The 27,996-nt window shown below is 42.1% G+C and overlaps 2 protein-coding genes across 2 annotated transcripts; both read left to right on the top strand.

Moving 5' to 3' along the window:
- Positions 1 to 34: 34 nt before the first annotated feature.
- LOC147312251 (potassium channel, subfamily K, member 13-like) lies at positions 35 to 11,843 on the top strand. Its single transcript, XM_086264659.1, has 3 exons — positions 35 to 591; positions 4,865 to 5,631; positions 9,674 to 11,843. The coding sequence occupies exons 1-3, from the start codon at positions 255 to 257 to the stop codon at positions 9,827 to 9,829; spliced, it is 1,260 nt and encodes a 419-aa protein (XP_086120785.1). The 5' UTR covers positions 35 to 254; the 3' UTR covers positions 9,830 to 11,843.
- A 3,999-nt stretch (positions 11,844 to 15,842) lies between these two features.
- LOC147312250 (26S proteasome regulatory subunit 4) lies at positions 15,843 to 26,392 on the top strand. The gene is made up of 11 exons (XM_086263635.1): positions 15,843 to 15,923; positions 16,438 to 16,491; positions 17,099 to 17,195; positions 17,488 to 17,612; positions 18,103 to 18,288; positions 18,954 to 19,082; positions 19,179 to 19,275; positions 21,978 to 22,167; positions 23,021 to 23,172; positions 23,535 to 23,689; positions 25,044 to 26,392. Exons 1-11 carry the CDS (start codon positions 15,921 to 15,923, stop codon positions 25,176 to 25,178), a joined length of 1,323 nt encoding a protein of 440 aa, XP_086119761.1. The 5' UTR covers positions 15,843 to 15,920; the 3' UTR covers positions 25,179 to 26,392.
- The last annotated feature ends 1,604 nt before the right edge of the window (positions 26,393 to 27,996 follow it).

Genomic DNA, 27,996 nt, shown 5'->3' with positions numbered 1-27,996 from the left:
CAGTCACAGGACATGAAGTCATTTGAGCACGCGCCGGGCTGAGCACTCCGGACTCGGGCTGCAAACAGAAGCTCGCGAGCACGATGCCAAACCCAGGAAGAACTGCAAGACCTGATTCATCAATTTAAAAACGCATCTTTCTGATTTAACCGGTTGTCATGTGAGCGTCTCCTCCGAGGACTGCGCGTTGTGTTCGAGAGCACCATGCTACGGGTCCCTCACTGCAGCGGCACCACGGAGACAACGGCGGCATAATGGCATGCAGGAGCGGCTGCTGCTGCGGCTCCGGTCCGATAAACGAGGATAACGCGCGGTTCCTGCTGCTGGCGCTGTTCATCGTTGTCTATCTCCTGTGCGGGGCCGCCGTCTTCTCTGCGCTGGAACACCCAAAGGAGAGAGAAGCGAAGGAGCGCTGGGCGCAGAGGTTCGAACATTTCAGCCAGAAGTACAACCTGAGTAAGAAAGAGCTGAATAACTTCCTGAGGAACTACGAGGAGGCGAACGTGGCGGGGATCCGCGTGGACGCAATCAGACCTCGATGGGACTTCACGGGCGCTTTTTACTTCGTAGGAACTGTGGTGTCAACCATCGGTGAGATGAAGATGCTGGCCTCTGCAAACTCAGTCAGATACATCACTTTTTCGTTCTTTTACATAATCAGTTTCTGGCTTTTTGTTTCGTGACTCTGTGCTTTTGGTGGATGCAAATAGCAAACTCCCACATCAATGCGTCTCTTCATCACTTTATATTCCTTTCTCCCGGGAATGTAAAGACTGGCCAGGTTCAGTTTGATCAAACTTTTATACAGGCCAAATGAAACGCAGTAGCAGTCTTTACTGAAAAGTAGGCAGATCCACTTCAGCATCAGTTTAGAGAGTTGACTCAGTGCTTACAGTGTGGTTCAGTGGGTTCAACAGAACTACACACCCTCTCTCACACACAAACCTTTTAATGCCTACTTCAGAGATTTGTCCTTGACTGTTATTTCTCCATTTCAGGACTGGCTGCCCGTTTGAGAGCATTCAAGTCTTTAGTGTCAGTGAGGCAGACAAAAACACAGCCATCACTCACCGTTCTGCAGCTGATCCTTTTTTTTTTTGTCAAAACTGCTCCTCTGATTTGTGCTTTTTAAGTCTTTTCAGATTTTTTCATGTTGTGGACAGGTCATGTTTGCAGCCATTATAACAACTTGATTGGAGTTAATTTGTTTGTAATGACTGTAACTGGCTTGCCCGTGGCAGTTTAAATGAGTGGACTAGCTGAACATATTTTATATAGAAGTACTCTCCTTATACAGCTTAATTCTTTGGGTTTTCAAGTGAAAGTGCCTCAAAAACAGACCTGAAACCACACTTTCCTCTGCTCGAGTGTCAGCCGTTGTGCACTTTTCCCTCTGACAGTGCACAACAGCTTTATTTAAACAGACATTTAATCCCACCTTAGTTTAGCTTCTAAGGATTAAAAAAACAAAACAGGATTGTCTTTTTGAGGTATGACTTCACAGTTATTCATGATACAAGCGCAGGGGGAAACAGCACCTTTGATCATGTTATAAGTAACAAGAGACGATCTCTGATCTTACAAATGACCTTAAAGTAATTTGATGGTATATTAATCGCTGTGTCCAGCCACTTCAAAACAATCATATGTAAATTGTTATAATATTTAATTCTTCCCCAGTTTCATCAGTCCCTCCTCATCTTTATTTCCAACAATCACCTCTCAGTGTTTGCCAGGGAAAGCCCCGTTAGGAACACATCATCATTTTGCATCTTCTCTGAGAGCACTGTGTGTATCACAGCTTGGATGAATGTGTCTCGATTATCAAAGAACAGCAGCCTGAGTGTATGCGTAGGCACAAGAAGTCTATTTCAAAGGCATCTCGTATGTGTGCTGAGGAAACCAAGTATAATTCATTATGTTTAGAGGTCGACTTCACCGAGTAGACTGGTGAAAAAAATCCCTTCTCTTCAGTTTCTTCTGAGTATTTGAGTATTTTTATTACAGATATGTAATAATGTCGTCTGTTGACTGGTTAACTGTCAAATTTAAAGCATCACTGCGACGTTTAAGACAGCGGATCTATTATTTGATGGAAAACTAGATGACAGTTTCAAATCTATATTAAACAAACTTATGAGGTGCTTTAGACTGTCAGGGGGAACTGTAAAAAAAAAAAAGGTAAAAAAGAGCATAAACATTATGAACAATTTATGAGTACAACACATTAAAAACTGGGTAAGAAAAAACAAGTGTATCCAGAAAGGAGGCCGTTACAGCTGAGTAACTGCAGGCTTAATAATGTAGCAAACATCCAATCGCAGTTTAAATTTGAATCCTGAGTCGAATTTACAAATGTAGAAGAAGTGATGTGATGTTGGACTCCACTGTGGCAGGACTCCCACAAATTAGTGGCTTCACTGTAAGACTTTGTCATATTTTATATTCTCTGCAGTAACACTGGTATAATCACTAAAACACATTCATAAAGATCCTATTTTTACATTTCTGTTTTTCTATTTGTAAAAAAAAACTTGCCAACTACGCTAAAGGGTTGTTTCATGCTGCGTACATCCTGTAAAGACACAATCGAGTTATTATTTAATGATTATTATTGATCAAGAAGCAAATAATCACCCAAAAAAGACAAACTTTAGCTGTGCAACCCCAAATAACCCCGACTGTGTCCTGAGAGCGCTGTAATGGCGCTGAAATTTTACCTTTTTTCTTTGAAGCGCCGCATATCTTGTTCACAGGACTCATCAACATCAAATTTACAAAACAAGTGGAAAGAAATACACATCTATAAAATCCAGGCCATTTGGCTTTATTGTTGCATTTGGATGAAATCTCTGTTTCAATTAGCACCTTGAGATCCTTTCTGAATGTGAAGGCAATCAAACCCTCCACAAGACGCCTGCCTCTGGCATGGAGGCAGCTAGTCACGCTGCACCGTGTGTTTTTCCTGAGTGGATACAGTCATGTTTAACTTTGTTTTTAGTAAAAAGGACAATCATATTGTTAAACAATAATTTGTCGCACGAGCGTGTATAACTATGACGTTTCCACTCTAAAATAAAAGCCAGAGTTCGATTTTTCAACAATTGGTCAAGAAGAAGAAGAAGAGCAGCAGAGAGACAGACGGCACTTCATGAGCTTTAGTGTTAAATGAGGGATGAAAAGACATCAGTGAGAGTGGTGCAGCTGAAAGACCTCATGTTCTGACTCCCATTTTCTTCATCTGCCAGTTCAGAAGAGACAAAGTCAGTCACAGAAAAACATCTTCAGATCCCGTTGGAATAAAAATCTGCAAAATCTGTTTGACCTTTAAAAATCTGGAGAAAAAAAAGCTACACCTGAGGCGTGGGGTGTCTCCACTGCGTCTTTCATTTGCCAAAATAGTGTGGAAAAAAATACAGTGAAATGTGAGACTGGAACACCTCGGCTCTCAAACTGAGTGTTGCTGCACAGAGAGACAAAGCGAGAGAGGGTTAGCATGTCACCAATGGCAACCCTGTGGAGGAAAGCAGTCGCATGAGCACGTTTTTCACTTAGTAGGAGTAGAGAGTTGTAATTGGCCGTCTTTGTTGATGGCAGATAGGAAGAGAGCTTGATTTAAAAGATAAAGCAGCTGCAGGTTGGTAGCCACTTTTCTCTAGTTTGCTTGTGTGTAAGAAAAAACCCAGAAGTTATGGGCAGGACTCGCATTTTCAAGTGAAGGTGACGTTTTAACGTACGAGAACTCTTTTAGTCTGTCCTTTCATTCAAAGATGATCCGTACAAGCTGAGGATTTAAAGTTCTCTCATTAATCATTTTTCCTCTGACTTTGTCCTTTTTTACATGTAGCACAGTGTAGCGACAGCATGATGCTGCTTTGAGAGTGTAAGGAAGGAAACAAAATAGCCTCATACAGTTTTAAACTAGTTTCATGAAGTAGACGTGTGGTATGCAGCCTTGGTTATACTCTGCTAACACAGCCAGCAGCCTGACAGCAAAGCAGTCCTTCCTGTTTAGTCTCAGTTACACTTTCCGTGTCCGTGATTTCGCTTCGGTCCAAATGTTGTTATCAGATGGAGAGTGTCAGGGTCTGTGTGCATGACCTCACAGGTCTGACCACACAGAGTTTAGATTACAATACCCCAACTACACATGCTCCCCAGTCAGGTGGCAGACTTCAAACTGGGCGCCAGCAGAGTTGGCGAGCTTAGCTCCTAGCATCGTTGCAGACATGGCAAGTAAAATCGAGAGTCCACAGATGCGACAAGCCACAGCTCAGTCATCAACGCCTTTGGTAAAAAGAAAAAAAAGAAGCTTGATGTTTGTGAAAATGTGCATCAAACCAAATTCTTTTAAGGTTTCTGTCTTGATTTTAGTTGCTGATGATGATGAGGATGATTTTCCTCTAAGAGTGACCATAAAGTAATCTTATCACATCAAACCATTATCTTTTCCTAAACGTCTTCAAACAGATTTGGTGTCTAAAAGTAACAATAGTGTAACATCCATCAACCTTCACCTTAAGGCAGTGGGGGAGACTATCCTGGAGGACATTAGGTGAAAAGCTAGATCAGACTCTGTTGGTCTTTATATGACCTCTGGCTTCTGTTAGTCTATTTTAAAAGGCTTTTGTCAGAAGGTCTTTCTGCTAAAAAGCACTGAAGGCAGACTTCTACCGCTACAATCTTTGTCAGTGTAGCTACAAAGCTCACATCACAACACTGAGAGTGTTCGGTTGTAGTACTAGAGAGGGTAAAGACCAATAAATGTGAGCTTCCACTGCTATTGTCATCTTATAATGATAGCAGTAACACTGTGTAAATTTACTCTCACTACGTGATCTATTTCTCTGTGTGTGAACGTCAGGGTTTGGGATGACAACCCCGGCCACCATTGGAGGAAAAGTCTTCCTGATGTTTTATGGCCTGCTCGGCTGTGCGGCTACCATCCTGTTCTTCAACCTCTTCCTGGAGCGTGTCATCACCGTCATTGCCTTTGTCCTTAAGTCGTGCTACGAAAGACGTCATAACAAGGCTGTGCTGCCACAAAACGGACGTCAAGTCTCTGAGGGAAACAGAGCAAGTGGAGCCGGGGAGGAACTTGCAGGCTGGAAGCCCTCAGTCTACTGCGTTATGCTCATTTTAGGAGCGGCAGCCGTTTTGGTGTCTTGCTGCGCCTCGCTGATGTACTCCGCAGCGGAGGGTTGGGGCTACCTGGACTCGCTTTACTTCTGCTTTGTAGCCTTCAGCACCATTGGGTTTGGAGATATGGTTAGCAGTCAGCGAGTCGCCTATGAAGGCCACGCTACGGTTGCGTACAGGCTGGGCAACTTCTTCTTCATCCTGACCGGCGTCTGCTGCATCTACTCCCTCTTCAATGTCATCTCCATCGTCATCAAGCAGGTACTCAACTGGCTGCTGAGGAGGCTGGAGGCCCCCTGTCGCTGCTGTTTCCCCAGGAGGGGTCACCACCCGCACCGGCATCCCCGTCGGAATGTGGTGGCCCCGGGCCACCTCCGTGCCCGCAGAGACCCATCCATCGAGACAGACGCCATTAACGAGAGCGAGACCGACACTGGACGCAGGTTGTCTGGGGAAATGATTTCCATGAGGGACTTCTTAGCAGCCAACAAGGTGAGAGTAGACTGACCACTCGTGTGACTCTGCACCTGATGAATGAAATCACACCTGTCTTTACAAGCAAGCAGTTCATTCTTAGAGTAATCTGATGACTGACGCGAGTAGTGGAGGGAAAACTCCTTTGTCCTGCTGCTGTCAGATGTCTCTTTATGAGCCATAACCTCCACGTGATTACCGGTGCATATATGTTCTTATTAAAACTGATCAAAATATTTGTATTCGCTGTACATATGTGTGAAAAAATACGGGGGAGAATTCCTATTTTGATACAAGCTTATGCTTCATATTCAGTGTCTTATGTTTGGCTGCTGAACTGCTGGGCTGCATGCATATGCAGCGTCAAAGTTCTTTGAATATCAACAGCTAAGCAACCACCGGCACTGCTTATTCAGCAGCTCTTGTGGCCCCTCAGGAGTGTCAGTTGTCCATACATTTCCATATCTACTACTCCACCATGTAGACAAGACTAATGAGCAGTGTGAGCTACAATTAAATGTCAAAAGTGTGCGCCCTTCTGCACTGGATCAGAAATCCTTCTTAGATCTTTCTTTACAGGTCCTGGAAGTCCTGACTGAGAAAATTAGAAGGCCGAATGGTTTAATTCTGCTGAACTGACACAACCAAGAATAAGTTAACTGTCTTGTGTTGTGTTAGGATTGTTAGTGAAATATAAGATGAATGAAATTTTGTACAGTTCAGGAAACTGAGTTTAATCGTCTGATTCAGCCTCAGAACAAGCTGATGACATCAGAAACCTGTGTGAATACTTTTTATCAAGCTGTAGGAACTCATGTCTTTGTGTGTTGGTTGATGGTAAAATTTATTGCAAATTATGATATTTCCCTGTTAGAGTGAAGCACGGTTTCTAACCTCTGAAGCACCACATGTTCATTTGCGCTTCTTTTTTACGTAAAACATAATAATTTATGGGTAATTGATGGTAATCGATTTCACTCTGAAAATGTGAGCCTGGAATTTCACTGGAGCACCTGTTAAATCTGAGAGACCACCTTTGAATGTTATGTACTGCTAATACAACAATAACAGAGAGAAAAGGGGCGGGGGGGGGATATATCACAGAAATCAGCAACTTATAACAAAACTTATAACCTTCTTTACAAGTACAAACACTTTATAGTAATCTCCACTGCACAGTTAAAATAACTTAGCACTACCAAAGGCTTTAACTTTTTATTAAGGTGGAAATGCTGTTTGCACGATAAACCTGCAGCAGAATAATGGGCAGAGTTTGCTTTTCGGCCGGTTCCCTGTAAGCTCTGCTTTCATTATAAGATAAGATAAGATAAGATAAGATAAGATAGAACTTTATTAATCCCTCGGGTGGGTTCCTCTGGGAAATTCGACTTCCAAAAAGCACAGCAACGACCGAAGTTACAGTTACAGAATTGTTATATATATATATATACACACACACACACACACACACACACACACACACACACACACACACACACACACACACACACACACACACACACATATATAAATACAGAGACAAATATAATATATATATATATATATATATATATGACAGTCCGTCTACCACTGTGTGCCCGTCTCAGGGGAAAGCAAAGGCTTAATTGTGAAACCAAAACAGGAAGAGGACAGTGCGTTTGTGTTCCCTGGTGTCTATCTGTAGCTTTCCCCAGCTAGCTAAAACGGTGGATGCTGGAGCAGTTGGAGTAGCTGTGAAAAGTCTACGAGATAAAAGAGAAAGAGTCGAGGTAAACAAGGTGAAGTGAGCGAGGGAGAGAGTGATGGTATAATAAGGCTGTACCCCAGATGGGTATTCATTCATGGAGAAAGATCTGATGGTTTAGAGGGTTCAAAAGCTCTGGTGGCGTGACTTCCACGAGCTCATTAAGTTACAAAAGCTCTGTACTTATTAACCTGATACAACTGGGCGTTTAAAAACTGTGAGGTCTCTGAGACAGCAGCGAAGGGTGTGTGTGTGTGTGTGTCTAAGGCATGTTAATGTAAGTCTGTCCGTTCCACATCAAAGCGTTGCTTTCACTAACAGCAAAGGAACAAGAAGGGAGGTTGAGGCTTGGAAATTCAGCTAGAAATATGTACATTTGCAACATTTTTCCAAATTTCAAAGGACGACTTTGTATCCAGGTTAGGAGGTGGCTGATGTAACTTGTAGTTCGTAACACAAACGAGCTTTTGCTTTGGGGTGAATATTTCAAGGAACGAACACCGTCCACCATCTGTGAACCATACATGACAGCAGGCCTCACTACACTCGTCTCCACCCACTCCACCCTACCTGTGCTCTCTTGCTTTCCATGGTTGATCTCAGGCATTTAAACACATCTACCTTCACTATCTCTACTCCCTCCATGTTCAACTTTCCACCTGTCTCCCTCTAATCCACAGTCTTGTATTCTGTCTTGCCTCTACTGCCCTTCATTCCTCTTTTCTCCGGAGCATACCTCCACCTCGCCATACTCTCGTCCACCTGCTCCCTACTCTACAGATCAAAGTGTTATCTGCAAACATTATAGTCCACGTCTGCCTGGCCTCATCTGTCAGTCTGTCCATCAATTTTCAATTCAATTCAATTCAATTTATATAGCGCCAAATCACAACAAAAGTCGCCTCAAGGCGCTTCATAGATACAGAGAAAAGCCCAACAATCATATGACCCCCTATGAGCAGCACTTTGGCAACAGTGGGAAGGAAAAACTCCCTTTTAACAGGAAGAAACCTCCGGCAGAACCAGGCTCAGGGAGGGGCGGGGCCATCTGCTGCGACCGGTTGGGGTGAGAGAAGGAAGACAGGATAAAGACATCACCACTGCAAACAACAAGGTGCTGATGGAATCCACTTGTTACTCCTACCTCACCACTTTCTTGTCCTGCACCACCCTCACATACTTCTCTGCACCTCCTGACTTCCTCATACAATGCCACAGTTCCTCTTTTGGTACCTATCGTATAGTTTCTCTAGTTCCATAGAGGCAGAGTGACGTTTTTACTGACCTCTATACTTCTCCATCAACACTCTCAAAGCAAACATTGCATCTGCTCTTTCTCAGATTAAAGCAATACTGCAGCTCACTGATTGTCACCTCCCTTCTCAGTGTAGCTTCAACAACTATTTCACACGTCTTCATGGTGTGTCTGATCGGTTTTATCCCTCTGTAGTTACTGCAGCTCTTCCCATCATCCTTGTTCTTGTAAACTGGTACCAGTACACATCTTCTCCATCCTCTCATTCTCCTCATAATAAACCATGATGTGCCAAAACAAACAAAACAGTCTAAAAATTGTGCCTCAATTTGGATCATCTGCAGGAGCGGCCACATTTTTGTAAACATTTGCAGCTTTCTAACCTCCGCGCTAGCTTACGCACTCACAATATATCCTCTTTCTGCTGGCTGAAAAATGTATCCTTTGATTGGCCTCTTGATTTCTGCTATAAAGCCAAAATGGCAAGCAACGGGCGTCAGAGGTGTGTGGTGTTTCAAGTGTTTGTGGTGCACTTATTCACCCAAAACAGTATGGAGGTGAACCGTGTGCCAGGTTTGCCAAAGTCAGCAGATACACTGTATTCACTCACTCATCCAATTCATTGAATTCAGGTGTTCCAATCACTTCCATGGCCACAGGTAAAATAAAGCAGCTGGGAATGGAGAAAGCAAAGTCCTTAAAACCATAAAGTCCTGACCTGACAGTGGATACATTTACACCCGATTATATACAAAACAAGCCTGTTGCATTTTCTGCTCTTTGTTGTGCAGAAAAAAAATCAAAGGTAAAAGTTGCTGAGTGGCAAAAGTTAAATCACTGACACTCGCGTCAATACTTTTCACCTTTGTTTGCTTAAAGCAGCCCACTAAAGAAGAAATACCATCTGGCAGCTTTTTAATGCACCTGTGAAATCAGATGCTGCCGTTCGATCTGTGTTTGTTTGCCAAGACTTTATAGCTTGAATGTACCACTTCACTTTCCCCAGTTTTCTGCAGTTTCCGTTTCCTCTTGTGATGATTTTTTTTAATCTCTTCCTCTAGGTGAACTTGGCCATTATGCAAAAGCAGCTTTCGGAGATGGCAGTCGGGAACCAGCGCCAGTCCAGCTCCAGTTCACGTCAGAACGGCTTCTCGGGAGGGGTGGGTGCACTGGGCATCATGAACAACCGCCTGGCAGAGACTAGTGTGGACAGATAGGGAGAAACAGCGCGAGATCCTTTTAAAGGAAACAAAAGACACACGAGAAAGAGTATGACACTTACACTGAGCGCCGCCTCCCCGAGGAAGAAGAAGCTTTGATGTTGGAGGAGGAAGGCTGACCCCAGCAGCTACTGCTTAGACGGAAACCATCTCAGCCCAGCTTCTTGCCAAGAACTTGGCAAGATGAAAGATGCACGATAGCGTGCTGGATTTCCACATCTGGACCAGGCGTGCTGGAATGTTCCCCTGTGAGGAATCCAGTTTCCATGGTGATAAATAAAAGCCTGCCTAAAGCCTGTATCTAAGCTTTAAAGCCTGATGCACTACGTGCTGCTTCACATAGACCTGCAACTTTCACTCATTCACAGCACTTCACAACACTTACTACGACTCTGCCCGGTCCATGAAAGGTATTATTGTCAGAGAAGTAGCTTTAATAAAGGTGGTGTTTCTTCAGTCTCACAGCAGTCATTGCACAAAGCCCTGTGTCATGTTTGGAAAGTTAAAAAAGACGGGAAAACATGACTAACTAAAAAGATTTTAGTTCTACGCTCACAGCATTTGTGGTAAATGTTTCACAGCCATGTTGTTACACTATTCAGTGGCTCGCATCCATTCATTAAAACAACAAATAGCAACAACAAAGACAGAATCTCCCTCATTACAACCCTGAGCAGCCCTGCCCTCTGCAGAATCAGAGAGCCTGCACTGATCCCCATTATGTAGGATTTCTGTTTACTCCGAGTTTGTTTCACATTAGTCAAGCACAAATACAGAAATTATGGCATTTTCATATTTTGTTGTGACACAGGCCTGCTGGTGTTTGGTACTGATACAAATGAGGTAAAAACATGTAGTTCCAGGGCTCATTATTACATTTTGGCTCAGTGCTGCTTGCTGTTTCTTTTTTCTGTTAGTCTGGATCCACACGACAAGTGCAGTAAACAATTAGAAGAATATTCGAGGAGCCAAAGCCAATCCTTGTGTTGCAAATTTAAAACCAAAAGTGATCTGCAGCAACTCCAAAGTGTTTTACCTCCAATGCTTTACCTCCTCGCCAGGTTTCATGAAATTCGGCCTGATAGTTTTTGTCTAACCCGGCTGACAGACGACAGACTCTGTATCCTCAGCAGAGGAAAATAACTGAGGTAAATACTTCTGACTCCGCCTCAGGCACAGAGTGAGCATTGTCAGATCTGTTGTCAGAGGTTTGGGTTCTAAGGAGAATATTATGGATCCAAAATGTAGCCAAGCATACAGCATGGAATTATATCTGGGATATTTTCCCCATTGAGATCTGATGAGCTTTCAAAGTGCTCCTTTAATTTTTTTTAGCAGTTCATATTTTGACCATATTAAGATATTTTCCCCTTCAACATGTATTACAATAATGGTCTGGCTTTCTGCACTGAAATTACAGGGTTGTTATCCTCCGGGCTCCACCTCTGACAGTACCTGCTGTACATGTGACTTAAAGCGTGTAGAAGAGGCTCATCAGAAATGTTGATGACACGAATTCATTTAAATGTCAGTATTTTAAAATAGGCATGGCTTTCCCTGCAGCTCTCCCCACTACTTCACATGGGGTTCAAATCTCAGTCTCTCCAGGGAGACGTCCTGTACACGTTGCATCTACGGAGTTATTTTTTTCTCTTCATGCTTCTTTATACAGCTCATCTGATTTGTTCTGAAAAGACCTGTATTTTTTCACAGACTTTCTGCAGCTTGACGACAGAGCCGAGAAGGGGTGCAGGAGTGCAGTTCACTCTCAGACCACTTGAATTACAATATGCTGAAAGGTTATTATGGATGTTTTTGTCTGCCCCAGCTTTAAGTGCGTCTCATGACCGAAGATGAAGAGCAGAGAGAGAATAGTCTTGAGTTTTGTCTTGATGAGATGACAGCCATGCAAACCTGCCAGGGAAGTAAGATCCCTGCATGTAGTATTAGTACAACACAAACTGCCAATTGTAGTTTTTTTTCTGTCTACTTCTCTTTGAAATAAAGAAAATACCCCAAATCTAATATGGTGCATCTACCATTGTACATGTTGGTTTTTGGGTGTCACTGGTTGCTTCAAAGAAAAGCTGTGGTCCTGACAGCAGACCACTATGCTGAATTTCCCCACTGAATGCCACCTGATTTTAGCTTCACCACAGACTGAGTGAAAGCACAGAGAAGTGGGGGGGGGGGGGGGGGGGGGGGGTGCAAAAAATTTAAAATGGTAAAACTGGGAGCACACACTTTTTTTTTAGAAACACAATCAAAGTTTGCAAAAAATGGCAGGTTGATCCTTTAGAAAGTTGGCTCGTTGTCAAAGTCAGCTGGCTCTGCTACTGCACGTTCATTATGGGCTGACAGAATGCCCGGGTGTTTCATGGACGAAGCCTGGAAAACTTTTCGCTGTAGAACAAACAAGGACATTTCTATATTTTCATCAAGTAAACTAACCTGAAAATACACATTTAGACTGATTCTTTGCTACGGACACACAAACGCAATCACAAACTGCAACACACACAAACTATTCAAACGGAGAAGAATTATGAATATGTCAATATGCCTACATGGATAATAACAGCTTTGAAGAAATGTGTGTTCCTGTTTGTGTGTCTCAGAGTGCACAGATACATTATGAGTGAGACAGCAGAGCCACGGGCAGATGTAGACACACAAAGACTCTTTGTCAAAGCTCTTTTTTTTTAAACAAGTCACGACACCACCCAGAGAGTGACTGATACCACTGTCATATCCACTCTGTTTGATACGCACTCTAATGGAGGAGCCACGTGGGATGTGACAATATAGTTGATTCCACACTGCTGCACGGGTGGCCTCAGTGTGCTCCACCTTTCATGCTTCACTGAGAATAAACCTAATAGGTGGCTATTTTATTATTATGCTTGCAACAGGTGATAAAACGTTGTGTACCAGGGTAAAAAAAACCATCATGTGTGAATACAGCAATTTTGGGAATAACTGAAAGTGGCTGTAGTTATCAGACTACAGAAAATGCAAATGATACTAAAGAAAGTCAATAAAGCCTCAGCGTTACCTAAACATATGCAGAGTGAACGCTGGATGTTCACAAGCAGCACCTTAGAAAGAGCGAAATCTCTGCAGCTCCCTCCAGTTGACTGCAAGGACGTTAATGCTTCTCTTAATGCCGTACATACATCAAAGTCTACTTTCTGTTTGTGTTCTTTGTACATCAACCAATAAATTGACTTTTTGTCTTTCTGCAAACACGGGACTCTACTCACTCTCTTGTCTATTTACGTGGCTCACAAGATTAATAATCAGCCACTCTACGCAGTAATGTGCGGTTAAACCTTGGAAGCACACGACATGTGATGTTCATTAAAGTTAATTTAATAAACAAAAGTGACACTTCATTAAATGAATATATTACAGCAGAGTGCAGTCAGTAACCAGCAGAAAGTCAAAGTAATGCTAATAATTACAGATTTAACAGTAAGATGTTTAATAATTAGAGGTTTGTGCTGCTGTTTAAAGTCAACTAATGGTCAAAGAGTCATATGGAGTTACATATACATATACACAGATCAGGTATAATATGATAACCACCTGCCTCATACTGAGTTTGTCCCATGGACTCCATTAGACTGCTGATTGTGCTCTGGTATAGTCCAGAGCATAATCAGCATAATGAGTGGTGATGTGGGGCCTCCATGGATGGGACTTGTTTTTCAGGCACATCCCACAGATGCTTGATTGCATTGAGGTCTGGGGAATTTGGAGGCCAAATCAACACCTCAAACTCGTTGTTGTGCTCCTCAAACCATTCCTGAACCACTTTTGCTTTGTAGAAGTGCGATTTCTGCTGCTGAAAGAGACCTCAGCCACGAGGGAATACTGTTTCCATGAAAGGGTGTACATGGTACACGTCAAAGTAAGACCCAAGGTTTCACAGCAGAACATTTCCAAAAGCATCACACCTGCTGGTTTTCTTCCCATAGTTCATCCTTGTGCCAGGTGTTCTCCAGGTATGCACATGCACCTGGAGAACAAACAAACACATGATGTACAACAAACCGTGATTCCTCAGAGCAGACTAATTACTTCCATTGCTCCATGGTCCACTCTGATGATCAGGTAGCCATTGTTGGTGCTTTCAGCAGTGGACTGGAGTCAGGATGGGCACTCTGACTGGTCTCAGGCTCTGCAGCCACACACACAAGAAACTGCGCTGCTCGGTGTATTCTAGCACAGTTTTGGTATCAGAACTAGTGTTAACTTTGTGAACAATTTAAACTACAGTAGCTCAAGTGTTGGATCGGACCACACAAGCCAGCTTTCATTCTCTATGTGCATCAGTGAGCCTTGACCCTCCATGCTTTAGAGACTTATTTGCCTTACTGATTATTGCTTTTAGAAATTAATGTGAACAAAATACCTTGCACAACAACAAAAACAATAAAACTGAACATGTTTATGCTAGAAAGATTACCATAAAGAAAGTATGTTTGTAAAAACCATAATTCGTTTCCCTATAATTATAATACACTTGGAGGTATTCATAACACTTTCTGGTGGTAAGTGTTGTCAGGAGGTCCAGCAGGTCAGCTACTAAATCAGAAGGTTGGTGGTTCAATCCCTGGCTACTTCAGGCAAGGTACTAACCCCACTTTGCTCTCTGATGGGGTGTGAGTGTGTTTGAATGTTAGATAAAAAGCACTTACATAGAGAAGAACTGCTTGTGTGAACTGGTGAGTCAAGTGGTGCAAAACATTTTGAGTAGTCAGGTAGAGTAGAAAAGCACTATATTTACAATTCCACATACTTCACTTCTTCCACATTTGTCATGTTACAGCATTATTTCAAAATGAATTCAATTAATTTTTCACCTCAATACTCTACACAAAATACACAAATAAAAATTAAAAATAAAATACAAAAATATAACATGTACAGTATTCACAGCCATGACAGTCAAAATTGCATGGAGTTTGCCAAAAGTCACCTGAAGGACTCTCAGACCATTAGAAACAAAATCTCTGCTCTGATGAAACAAAGATTGGCATCGTTGGCCTGAATGCCAGGCCTCATGTCTGGAAGAAACCAGGCACCACTCATCACCTGGCCAGTACCATCCCTACAGTAAAGCATGGTGGTGGCATGTATCATGCTGTGGGGATGTTTTTGTGCAGCAGGAACTGGGAGACGAGTCAGGGTTGAGAAAAAGATGAATGCATCAATGTACGGAGATGTCCTTGATCATAACTTACTCCAGAGCACTCTGGAACTCAGATGGAGCAAAGGTTCATCTTCTAAAGGGCAATGACCCAAAGCACACAGCCAAGATAACAAAGCAGTGACTTTGCTACCACTCTGTGAATGTTCTTGAGTGGTCCAGCAAAATCCCAGACTTAAAACTGATTCAAGATCTCTGGAGAGATCTGAAAAGGGCTGCACAGCTCCCATCCAGCCTGATGGAGCTTGACTTGTTCTGCAAAGAAAAATGGAAGAAACTGCCCCAAAACTTTTAGCGTCATACTCAAAAATGGACTGTAATTGCTGCAAAACATTCTTCAACAAAGTATTGAGCAAATGACACGTGGGACTTGTTTTTTAAAGTGGTTTTGAACAAAATGTGGAAGAAGTGAAGCACTGTGAATTCTTACCAGATCCACTGTATGTAATACCACTTAAATTAGATGATGTGTTTGGCAAAGATGTTCAAAATTTGGACTGGAGTCTGCAAACATCTCTATCCCTAAAATGAATTGTGAACAAAAAATATCTGTGTCCTTATTAAAATGTACTAAATTGGTGACTTACTTTCTCTACTTATCAACTGCTAAGTATTCACTTTAAGTATTTCCATGCTAATCAATAAAAGAAGGACCAGTTGTTTTTTGTTTTATTCCACAGTAACTACATAATAATGTTTAATATCACGTAGAATTCGTTCACGGCTTTGGTCGATAACCTTACACAGAACGTTAAATAAAACATAGAGGTTTTTGCCAACTCACTTCTCCATGCAGTGAAACTCTTCCGGCTGACACATTTTTGTCCTGGAGTGTTGCCGTACTGTGACGTCACTCGATAGCGACGAGCAACAATGGTAAGTGAGCAAGCAATTTTCTCTACGGCTCTTAAAATTAAAATATTGAAACCTATTATTTGCTACTTAAACTTTATTCTTCTCATTTTAAACTCCAGTATACGCGCTGCCACGTTCTTTCAGACTATTTTATGTATAACATGTGGAGTAAAAATGGAATTAAACATAAACATCAGTCTGCTAGCGAAAGGAAAGGCTAGCGACATTTGCTTTTTTCCTCGGGTGCCGTTGTCGAAGCTCTCAGCCATCTAAGCCATTCATATTTTCGATCGATGATTTCATCTATTTTTCTAATGTTAGTAATGTTTTAAAAAGCACAACGGGTTCTCTGTTAAAGTTTGTTTTTCCCGTGGTGTAAAATAAAGGGCTAGCACTTTCCAGTTGCCTGTGAGGCGCTAAATATATCGCTGAGCTAACTGGTGATTTTGGCTTACAGATATAATCGTCTGTAAGAGACAAAGTGAACTCGTTCTTTAATTTCTACTGTGTTAACACAAGTGTGTTTTTCTTCTAGGGACAAAGCCAGAGTGGAGGCCACGGTCCAGGAGGAGGCAAGAAGGATGACAAGGTGAGAATGCCAGCTGATTGTTTTGGTAGCAAAGGTTTATCTTTACAGTGACGTCTGAACAAGTACCTCGTACCTTCTTGTCACTATTTTTTATTTCCAATACTGTGCAAAGGTTTTCATGCCACATTTTACTTCTAATGAGCCAGACTTGTTTTTTTAATGTGGCATGGTAATGAACCCAACACAACCAACACAGTAAAAGCATTTGTGGATAGAATATTACGCAATGGAACACCATCAGTCAAGGATTGGCCTCCACAGAGCCTGGACTTAAAATATTATTTAAACTCTGTGGGATAATCTTGAAAGAACAGAAAAAATATGTGCATTTTTCTCCATGACTGTACAACAGACGAGTGCCAAATGAAAGACATGAAACTGAATTCTTACCTCTAAAGTGAGGGGATCTGGTGGCTTCCTTACATAGTGGGTTGCATTTTGCTGGCGTCATGGTTTGAGGAAATGGATTGTATGTATTGGTATGTATTCAAAGGTCCTACATAATAGGCTGATAGGATGTGTTTATGTTGTTACATAAGTAGTTTGAGCTTTGAAACTGTATATAATGTTTCCCACTGTTAATTTGTTCTTTTTCTGCTAAATGAAGGATAAGAAAAAGAAGTATGAGCCTCCAATACCCACCAGAGTTGGCAAGAAAAAGAAGAAGACCAAGGGACCAGATGCTGCAAGCAAACTACCATTGGGTAAAGGAGTGAAAAGCTTTGCACTGGGAACAAAAATCTCTGCTGCCAGCTTGTTTTCCTGTAGATCAGAAAATTGACATTCATAATTACATTTTATTCCATGCTTTTATTCGATATTCTGTGTGAATTCATTGGATGCATCCCTGGACACTTTGTTTTTACTCAAGATATCATGGATAATTGGCAGTTTCTAAAGTTGAAATCTTTTCCTTTGTGTGACATAATATTTGTGGTTGTATCAACTGGGTTATATGCTGTGCATCTTTTTGACGTTCTGCTTGTTTGCTTTCAGTTACACCTCACACTCAGTGCCGCCTGAAGCTGCTGAAGCAGGAACGGATCAAAGACTACCTGCTTATGGAGGAAGAGTTTATCAGGAACCAGGAGCAGATGAAGCCCCTGGAAGAGAAACAGGAGGTCAGCATTTGCACCTCAAATACCACACTTCTTTCTGTGAAGCAGGTCTGGGTGAAATGAAGTTACCAAAAACAAAACAGTAGTGTTGGGGATCTTGTCAAAATTAATTATTAATTTAACTAATTTAATTAATTATGACCTCAGAATTCAAATTCATCATGCAGTACCACCTGAATAGCATCTGACTTCCAATGACTTCCTTTTTCAAAATGACAATGATCCCAAACACATTGCTGTGCAGTAAAAGCATATCTGGGTTAAAAACACACAGTGGAGCTTTAATTATGCTGAGGTCTGGCTTGTTTTTGTAACCCAGATACCTCAGCATAATTAAAGCAGCGTGGGATCATCTTGACAGTATTTGTCAAAAAATAATTTCCCCCAGGGATCAATAAAGTATTCTGATTCTGATTCTGATTTGTACCTGACTTCATTTTGTGCTCCATGTCTGGATCAAATGAAGTTATTCCAGTGCTGTTTGTGTTTACAGGAGGAAAGGTCAAAGGTAGATGACCTGCGGGGGACCCCCATGTCTGTAGGCACTCTGGAAGAAATCATAGATGACAACCATGCCATTGTGTCCACCTCAGTGGGATCAGAGCACTACGTTAGTATCCTGTCCTTTGTGGATAAGGATCTTCTGGAGCCAGGCTGCTCTGTCCTGCTCAACCACAAGGTAATATTAATATTTTCTTATTTAGATTAGATTAGATAGAACTTTATTAATCCCTCGGGTGGGTTCCTCTGGGAAATTCGATTTCCAAAAAAGCACAGCACCGACAGAAGTTACAGAGTTACAGAATATTATATATATATATATATATATATATATATATATATATATATAGATACACACACACACACACACACACACACACACACACACACACACACACACACACATATATATATAAATACAGAGACAATATAAATAAAATATACGAAGGGGATAAATAGAATAAATAGGAATAAAAAATACAAGTGAATTGCACATTTCAAGTATTGAGTCTATTGCACCGTTGACTATTTACAAAAGTATTGCACAAAAGGTATTGCACAGTGAGGTGAAGAGGCACTACAGCTTAGTTGTTCCCCCCTCCTTTGTCCTCCTGTTTCCCCTCCCTCTCCCCTCCAGGGGGAGAGGACCAAAGAAGAGAGGACCAGTGAAGACCAAAAAAAAAAGTGTTAATGAACTTCCCAGCAGTGTTTTTGACCCAACTCCACCACCTAACTTAATACTCATTGACCTTGGGTCAGTGAGTATTAATCAATTCCCCAAAACTGAATTTAGCTGACCTCAAAAATTCACACTAGTTGTCTTGTGTTTGTATATTATTGTAGGTTCATGCTGTGATCGGGGTACTGATGGATGACACTGACCCCTTGGTGACGGTGATGAAGGTGGAAAAAGCCCCACAAGAAACCTATGCTGACATCGGAGGACTGGACAATCAGATCCAGGAGATTAAGGTACACTATGACAAGAAGCCAGAAGCCAAACTGACGTCTTATAGTGAAGTGCTTCTTTTTAGAGATTAACTGCATTTTTAAACAAATTTCTAACAGGAGTCAGTGGAGCTGCCTCTTACACATCCAGAGTATTATGAAGAGATGGGCATTAAGCCTCCCAAAGGAGTCATCTTATATGGACCACCTGGCACAGGTAAGTCTCTGAACTGTGGGTTTAGGCTCTTAAATTTTTTTTCTCCTGCCAACAAACATTAGTGTCCACACTGATATCAGTCATGCTGTAGGGAAATAATAACCTATGAAATCATTTTAGTGGTTTTGTGTCATCTCTCCATTCATCCTACTTCTTAGAAGTTTTAAGATCCTTTTCAGATCTAACCTTTAAATATTAATACTTTTCTGTAATTTTCAAACTCCACTATAAGGCACTATAATATGATATTCAGTGTGAAAGAAAGAAAAACTCTGCCATCAGTTCTTTTTAATAAAGTGTCCAAAGATCAGTTTCTGCCTTTAAAAAGAAGTGATAGTCCTGTTTACTGTTGTTGTTGTTGTGGTGGTGATTGGTTGTACAGTGAACTCCACCACAAGTGTTTATAATATTTTAATCGCTTAATGTCTGCTCAGAAATCACACGACACTGTTTGAATATCTCATTTTATGAGTTTACATAAAATCTGTTCTTGACTGAAGACGATGTCAGCAGCATGTCCCAGCACAATGACTGGGACATGCATTGTGCTTTGACTTAGCTGTAAATTTCACTGTCGTGTCTGGAGCTCGCTGGTGTTTTTTATGAGGCGCTGCATGTCATTGCCGTTTCACGTAGAAAGATGCTTTGGGCTGCTTTCCTGCCACGAGGGGTCGCCACAGCAGACAGCTCTGCATGTTTGATCTGGGAGAGTTATACGCCAGATGCTCCTCCTGACACCTCCCCAGTGGGGCTTTGTCTCTCCTGCTAGAATTGAACCAGAGATGTTGAAAAACACAAAGCTAGAGCAGGGCGATGTGACCAAAAATATTTATCACGATATAGATTTGAAAATTTGCGATAACGATATAATTGACGATATAATTGACACTAGACAAAATACTTTACAACTCCGCAACTTTATTAGTGCAAAAAAAAAAAAACCCCATCAATGTATTTTCACTTAAACAAGCAGCTGTTTTTTATGTGCATTTAAGTTATATAAAAATGTAACAGTGCAAATTCCTCGCTGACAGTTTAACCAAAAAACATTTCCAGTGGAAACTGGCCGACATATCCTCAGCATAACCATGTATAACATCCACAAAACTTAAAAAGAGGTTATACACACACAATACAGTAATATTATGTTGAAGCACAGTACGTATCACTCCGCGAGGCTCCGCCTACAATAGCCGTAATGCTCCGACAATCCATCAAGCGGTGCGGCTTCGTAGCTCAGCAAAGTCGTACTGAAACCTTTAACAGATTTTCGAGCGCCGTGCACATAAAATCGTTTCGAGGTCAGTAAACACAACCAGAGTTCATACATAAGGCGCACGGGATTATAAGGGGCTCTGTCGACTTTCAGAAAAATCAAAGGATTGATTTTAAGTGTGACGTATTTTCCAAAAACACGGTAATAACGACGGCCCGCTAGCATGCGCTACCAGAAATAGTGCTTTGTTGTGTATCTGACGGACGAAAGCTGAACCAGTTCCACACCACTGAAGCTGCAGCATTTTTACAAACCAGTTCTGGTTCATCCGTTTCATTTAACGATCTGCTTTCACCGCCATGCTTTTTCCGACGTGTGCGCATGCGCGTTTTACCCATATTCTATCGCGATATTTCATTTTTCTATCATTGCCCAAAATTATACTGGTATTCCCATGAACGGTATGATATAGCCCAGCCCTACACAAAGCTATGTATTTTGGTACACTTCATATGTTTGGCTATTTATTCTGTAATTTTCAAGGGCGTCCAAACAAACATAGCAACATAGTTTCACAATTTCACTCTAAAAATGGTTGTCTTGAGGGGATTTTGAGAAATATCTTAAACAGAAAAATAATAGTACGGCGACTGCAGAAAGTTGACTTTCTTTCAGTGAAGGTATTTTTGTGTGAAGGCCATCGTGTCTGTGAACTGTGCAGATGATTGAGTTCCTAATTTAGCTGCTCAGTGTTTAATATTTTATCTTCAGAGTTCATAAAATCCTTTTAACTTCTAATAAAACATTTCCAGTAATGTTAAATACATAATGCATGGAAAGCGATAAAGCTAAGTGAGTAATACAAGCGAGTTAGCTGTGATTATGTTATGGAAAGCTGTGTAACTCTTTCCCCTATAAAGATTCCATCTGATGATCTCCCGTCTACCCGTAATGATGGGTTCTGACGCCTCAGTATAAATCAATAAAAACTTTGTTTGAGGACAATTAGAATAGAAAATTTACAAAAAAAATTTTTTCAAGGGTAGCTGCGTCGGCAGAGATCACCCTCACTAACTTCTGATGCAAAGCCAGTCGTTGTGTTCTGTAAGCAGGCCTGAAATATGACACAAACTGCACAAAGCTTAAAGCATTACTTTTAGGAGGCTTCCATAGGGGTAAAGAGTTAAGCCTTCTTAGAAACTGTAGCTGGTGATCTTTCTGTCAGCAGCCACAGGAAATGACATTTGTGTAATGAGCTCTTTGCAACGCCATTTTTACTGGAAATGTCCGCAATTGAATGCAGGCTCATGGTCACAGACTAACTGTTCTTCATGTTGCATTGAAATGAAAGATTAAGGTTCAAGTGAAACAGAGTCCAGTCCTACGCTGGACTCTGTTTCACTTGGATTAAACTATACTCTTTTAGGGAGTTATATAGACGTGTGGCAGGTATGTTTTACGCTTTCCTCTGTTATGCATGTACCAGGTAAGACACTACTTGCCAAGGCTGTAGCCAATCAGACATCAGCCACCTTCCTGCGTGTGGTGGGCTCAGAGCTGATCCAGAAGTATCTGGGAGATGGGCCCAAGCTGGTGCGAGAACTCTTCAGGGTAGCAGAGGAGCACGCCCCTTCAATTGTCTTCATCGATGAGATTGACGCCATCGGCACAAAGAGGTAAAAAGAAGCTCTGAAAGCATCGGCACAGTGATGCTTTACCTGTGCTGCTGAGGAGCTGGAAGGGGACGCCAAGGTGTTGATTAGTATGTGTGATAAATGGCGGCGTTTTTTTTTTATATACTTTCACAGCACATTAACAGTGCAAGGTGATGTGCTGCTGCAGGGTTTTCGTCATCTCAAGTACAGGATGCTGAGTTTATCAGTTACACTGCACAGTCCTTTCTTACACGTTTTACACTTCATTTCGCCTCTCACCCTGCTGCAGGTTGTAATAGTTCAGGGTGTAGTCTTTGCAATAGGAAATGTGTTTCTGTGACCACAGGCAGCTTGCACAAAGTGGTGGCTGCACAGTGTAGTGCTGCTAGGAAAATATGGCACTACGTGACATTAAAAGCTGCTCAGTTCCCTGATTTGTTTGTAAAAACTTTAAAGGATAAAACAATTCTGAGCAGTGTGTGTCACTGTTCCCATCCTCTGCCCATGTGTCTATTGTAACTGTTTTCTTTTTCTTTGCTTGCTGCATGTGCTGCTCTTGTTGAGCGCTGTGAGATCACTGCAACAAACAGACTTTGTTGTATGAACCTCAGACTGCAGGTTACTAGGCTGCACTATGATTTCGACAGTCAGTGCACCTCCTCCTCCTTTTCTCCTCGATGAAGGTCTACATTTTGTCCAGCGCATTCTCCAGTTTTTATCTTGATTAATTCTCAGCCTTCACTTTAAGCTGAATAAAAGGTGCCACACAAATGAAGCCTGTTTGATGGAGGACCATAAGCAAGCCCATGACGGGACACAATGTAGGGGATGCCTTTGATTTTCACGTGGTGTGTTCACTGCCTGTGTTGTGTAGGTACGACTCTAACTCCGGCGGTGAGAGGGAGATCCAGAGGACCATGCTGGAGCTGCTCAACCAGCTGGACGGCTTCGACTCGCGGGGAGACGTTAAAGTTATCATGGCCACCAACCGGATAGAAACGCTCGATCCAGCTCTCATCAGACCCGGTCAGTACCAGTGTGACTGTCACCGGCCTTCCATCTTTATTCACATCCACAGTACTGTAAACTAGACTGACATTCAGGACATGGCTGCATTTTGTTGAGTCACTGCAGCGCTGCTTTTGGAAGTGACTGTTCATATTTTGTTCTAATCAGCCACGAGCAGTAAAATGTTCTTCCTCAGTGTTTTTCCAGAAAAGACTCAGTGCTGTCTAAGCTTTAGCAAACACTGCTCCAAGTCCTGCTTACGAACAGTGTTGGGAGTGTCATGAGAAAAGTAGCTCCATAAATATCTTCCCTGCATTATTAATGTATGATTGATCACCTGAGTTTGATTAACAAGACGGTTTTTCTGTCGTACTCCTCAGGGAGAATCGACCGTAAGATTGAGTTTCCCCTTCCCGATGAGAAGACCAAAAGAAGGATCTTCCAGATCCACACCAGCCGTATGACAGTAGCAGATGATGTCACCCTCGATGACCTCATCCTGGCAAAGGATGACCTGTCGGGAGCAGACATCAAGGTAAGAGAAGACTACAGGCTTTTTCCTCTCTCTTTGGCACTCACACCTTTTTCTTCAGAGTACAAAGAAGCACAAAAAACAATAACTGAAGACAGAAACTGACACATTCTAGCTCAGCACAAGTTTTTCCCTCCCAGTCCTCCAGCTGTGATGGTTTGACCAAGTGAATGCTGTGAGGCTGAACTCGAACTGTATTGAATTTTCTGCTCAATGCAAACTTCAGTTTGCTCATTTTTTCCCTTCCATGCAGACTCTGCCGAACAGGAAATCCATTTTTAATTCACAGGGAAAATAATTTTTCACATTAAAACTATTTTTTTAAACTTTAAAAATTAGTAAACAAATAAAACTACCATGAAATGACTTGTTCAGTGTTAAGAAATTACCCCACAAAGTTTGCTGTTCACTTCCAAAAGCTGAAACTGTGGATGGTTTTTAAATGTTTCACCCCATTAAATTTTTTTGTGCATTTGTGTGGAAAAATAGAAATCGATAAAGATGCTCAACCTGAAATCTGAATTGGCGTAGGGATCTCTGCTGGACTGTTTAAAACATGAGTGAAATACGAAGCATGTCCAGCCTCTTTGCATCCTAGCAGAGGAGCTGTGTCCTGCTTTCTTCATTTGCTCCGGCCTCGCTCTGATGCTGCAGCCATCTATTGATTGTGTGAGGGCTTGGCGGCGAGCCAGTTCACACTGTGGCTCAGCAAAACGGGGAATAAAATGAGCAGAAAAGGCTGCTTGAAGGAAAGCAAGCGGGGGTTGATTTTCTAAATGATTTTCACATCAACACTTAATTAACTTTATTAAGTTCCCCGTTAAAAAAAGACCTGGCCCAAAGTGTTCGGATCACTCACACAGCTTTGCTGCCCTCGTGTGGAGCGTGGCAGAATGACACATGGAGATTTCTTGGATGACATTTAAATGGAAATGTTTGGGAAGCAAACAATGAGTTTGAATATTAGGGATGTCCTTTCTTTCCTCAGACAAACATTAAACATTAAGGCTCTGTCTGACTCTGACTGACATGACTGTTCATGGTCAGTTTGACATCAAGTCAAGCCACAAACAACCGGCTGTTTATTTATTATAGCTCGTACCGCTTTGTCACATATTTGTATCGAATTCCTTCAAGTAAGCCGTTTTCACGTTCTATTTAGATGTTCGTAGGTTTTGCCTGAGATTATTCAATGAAGCATTTATCCAGGAAGATAAACTTAAGAATCTAAATAACAGCACAAATCAGAGCTGTTATCACAACCAGTCTACGTTATTTTTAGACTGTGTAACGTGCTTGTTTTTCCTCCAGTTTGACTCTTGTTGCTCTCCCTGTGTTTCCTCCTTTCATCCTCCAGGCCATCTGCACAGAAGCAGGCCTCATGGCTTTGCGAGAGCGCCGAATGAAAGTCACCAACGAAGACTTCAAAAAGTCCAAGGAGAACGTTCTGTACAAGAAGCAGGAGGGCACGCCAGAGGGGCTTTACCTCTAACCTTGAAACATTTTTGTTTTCTCTCATCCTCCCCACCCCATCACTATCTATCGCTGTGTGAAAGAGAGGAGGCAGCAGCTGAGTCGCCTCATCAGAGAGTTTGATATATTTTGTGCATGTCATGTCTGGCTTATCCCGCTCTCCTTTAACCGTTACGTGTTAAAACAATAAATGACAAAATATAATATCTAATCACTGCGTGTTCTCATCACTTTTTCTTTCACTTTGCTGCAGCAGCATCTGCTTCCTTTTCACTTCCTGTAGTCTTCATTGGTTGGCTACAACATTTTGAGATATTCACATGAATTATGAGACTTCTCCCGTTGACCCGAGTGTCATAAATAGTCCTGTTAATACACAAAGTCTTGTTTTGTGTGTTCCCCATACGCAGCACAGCACACTGGCTATTTAGAGATTCTCAGAATGTTTGGGATGAAACGCCCTGATTGTGATGTTTCACTCAGCCGTCACCTCCAGGAGCTGCATAATGTCACTGCACTAATGCCCAACTTTTTAAGTGTTTAGAGAATGCAGAGTGGGTTTTGGTACATGTTTATGTTTGTGCGCACAACCCCCTCCCCTATTTAAATCAGCCTCCAAGTTAAGTAAATCCAGCTAAGCTGCCCTTGCTGCAGTGTGACACACGGAGAGCGGCAGCGTTGATTTAATTCCTCTTGATGTGGAGCCATGTGCAACTCGCTGCTCAGCAGAAAGTGGCCCCATGCAGCACGGGCATCAAACCACTCACCGGGCTCCAGTGAGGACCGAGCTGCTGCTGCTGTTCTGCAGCCCCCTCCTCGCAAGCTCTCTCGCCTTATTAAATCAGTCACGCATTTCAACTGCAGCTCATTCAGCAAATGGAAGAATTGAAGGGGGTAAAAAAAGAAAAACATTTAAATCAAGCGCAGCGCGTTTGGGTGCCGGCAGATGGGTGCTGTGTTTTATAATGAGACATTTGCCCTGTCAGCTCAAGGCTGGGGTTGGGTATTAACAGCCCCCGTGAGCGCGTGCACACACACGCACCAATATGAGCTGATGCAGCTGGGTGTCGACACACTTTGATAGTTTCCATTTAATGCGCTCTCCCAAAAAAACAACAAAACCCCTGAAGTTCCCGCGTATTAGAGAAAAAAAAGAACAAAGTGCTGTATCAGAAATGCCTTTAATTGTCTTTGTGTTGGTTGGAATATTTAAATACTTATTTGCCTTGCAAATCTTGTATCAATGTATTTGTATATTTTAAACAGCTCAAAGTCTTTCCTAATGGCTGACTAATCATTCTCTGATACTGTCTCAGGTAAGCCCCACATATCCCCCGCCCCCCTTAATTTTTTTAAGAACATAAAGGTTTAAGGTGAGAAAAGGGGATCGTAAGGCATACATACAAAACAGCAATATTATGTTTCATATGCCATTTGTGCTGGAAAATAACCAGCAGAGCTCATGCTTTCGCCTCTGTGATTCTGCAAAGAGCAAACAATTTAAAGAAAAGACACAAATGTGTGAGAGAGAGTCGGAGAGATGCAAAGCAATAGCAGGAAAAATGTATATCTGCTTATGTAATGGCCATTTCTCCCGTTAAACAGGGCGAAACACTGAACAAATTCAGTAAGAGGTCACGATTAGTTCCAGCAGATTAACAAATGAAACGGCTCAACTTGAGTTAGTTACTCGACCTGATGAGAGGGCTGCGAGGAGCCCGGCTGGAACACATAGACGCACTATGCCGGGCTAAAGCTTCCACTAAGATATCTAAGAAGATATTTAAAGGATGATCTGTCTTGGTGACCAGTTCCACTGCTACTCTGTAACTGTAGATATATTAATCATATCTAATTATAAATACAGTCATAATGACTGTTGCATCATATGTTTTTTTTATTTTTTTTGGGGGGGGTTGTATGGAGAAGAGTCGTAATGTTCAAAGTTCTGCTGTTAAAATAGCTTTGACTGTGATTTAAAACATTTTGGGGCCTTGTATCAGTTTAGTCTCAGGATACCAAAGGTCTTCTCTCTAAGATCAAGGTTGAGAAACAAAGCTGCGACTGATGAAACATTTCAGCAACCCACACGCTGTCATCTCACTGTTAGAAATGGTTTATGAAGGATTCATATCCTTCATACGAGGCATTTTTTGTCCTTATGAAGTGTGTGGCGTCCTCCTGTTACCCGCCTGGCTGCTGTAAACAAGCGTCCAAAATTTCTCCACTTTGTCCGCTGGGTGGTGCTTTGTTGTCGGGCACGCTTCACACTCTGTGGCGGGGGTCTTGGTGGTGTGTGTGCGGACTCTTGTGACAGCACTGCGATGCCGTCTGCTCTGCCAAATTCTGCACCGTCATTCCCACCTGCCCAAGTCACAGTGTTATACCCAGGAGTCAGCCACTGTTATTACTAAGAGTAATAACACAGGACGGCTCATTTTTAAACCCACTCCCCTTTTCTCGTCTGCGACCGAAAACAAGCAGCTAGCAACCCCGCCGTGCTTTACTGTTAATTTCGCGCAGGCCTTCCAAACCTTTGTGGCAGCCAATAGCAAATGTGCGCACTTCCTATATCGAGCCTATTAAATGTTTACCCCTCGCCAATGAAAAGCCGTCGCTTCTCCTCTCGCCCCAGTCAAATTTATTATTATACAAAATAAATAATTGCTTAAACTCCTCAAACAGCGAAAGCGAGGCTCTGAAAGGCGCGTTGTTTTTAAGTTTTATGTATTTGTACTTATTCTGTTTCCATCAAGTGCCACTGCCTGGTGCAATGCAGGTCCCGTGTAGCCAATCGATGGTGCCGACACATGGAGTATAATATTGCAGGTCTGCAG

This window comes from Aulonocara sp. 'chitande type north' Nkhata Bay, linkage group LG15, assembly GCF_057382095.1.
Source record: "Aulonocara sp. 'chitande type north' Nkhata Bay isolate Kocher_YH1m ecotype deep benthic linkage group LG15, A_spYH_male_GT1.1, whole genome shotgun sequence".
In the NCBI taxonomy this organism is placed as follows: domain Eukaryota; kingdom Metazoa; phylum Chordata; class Actinopteri; order Cichliformes; family Cichlidae; genus Aulonocara; species Aulonocara sp. 'chitande type north' Nkhata Bay.
The sequence above is the reverse complement of the archived record's forward strand: the minus strand, read 5'-3'. Positions and strand labels throughout refer to the sequence as shown.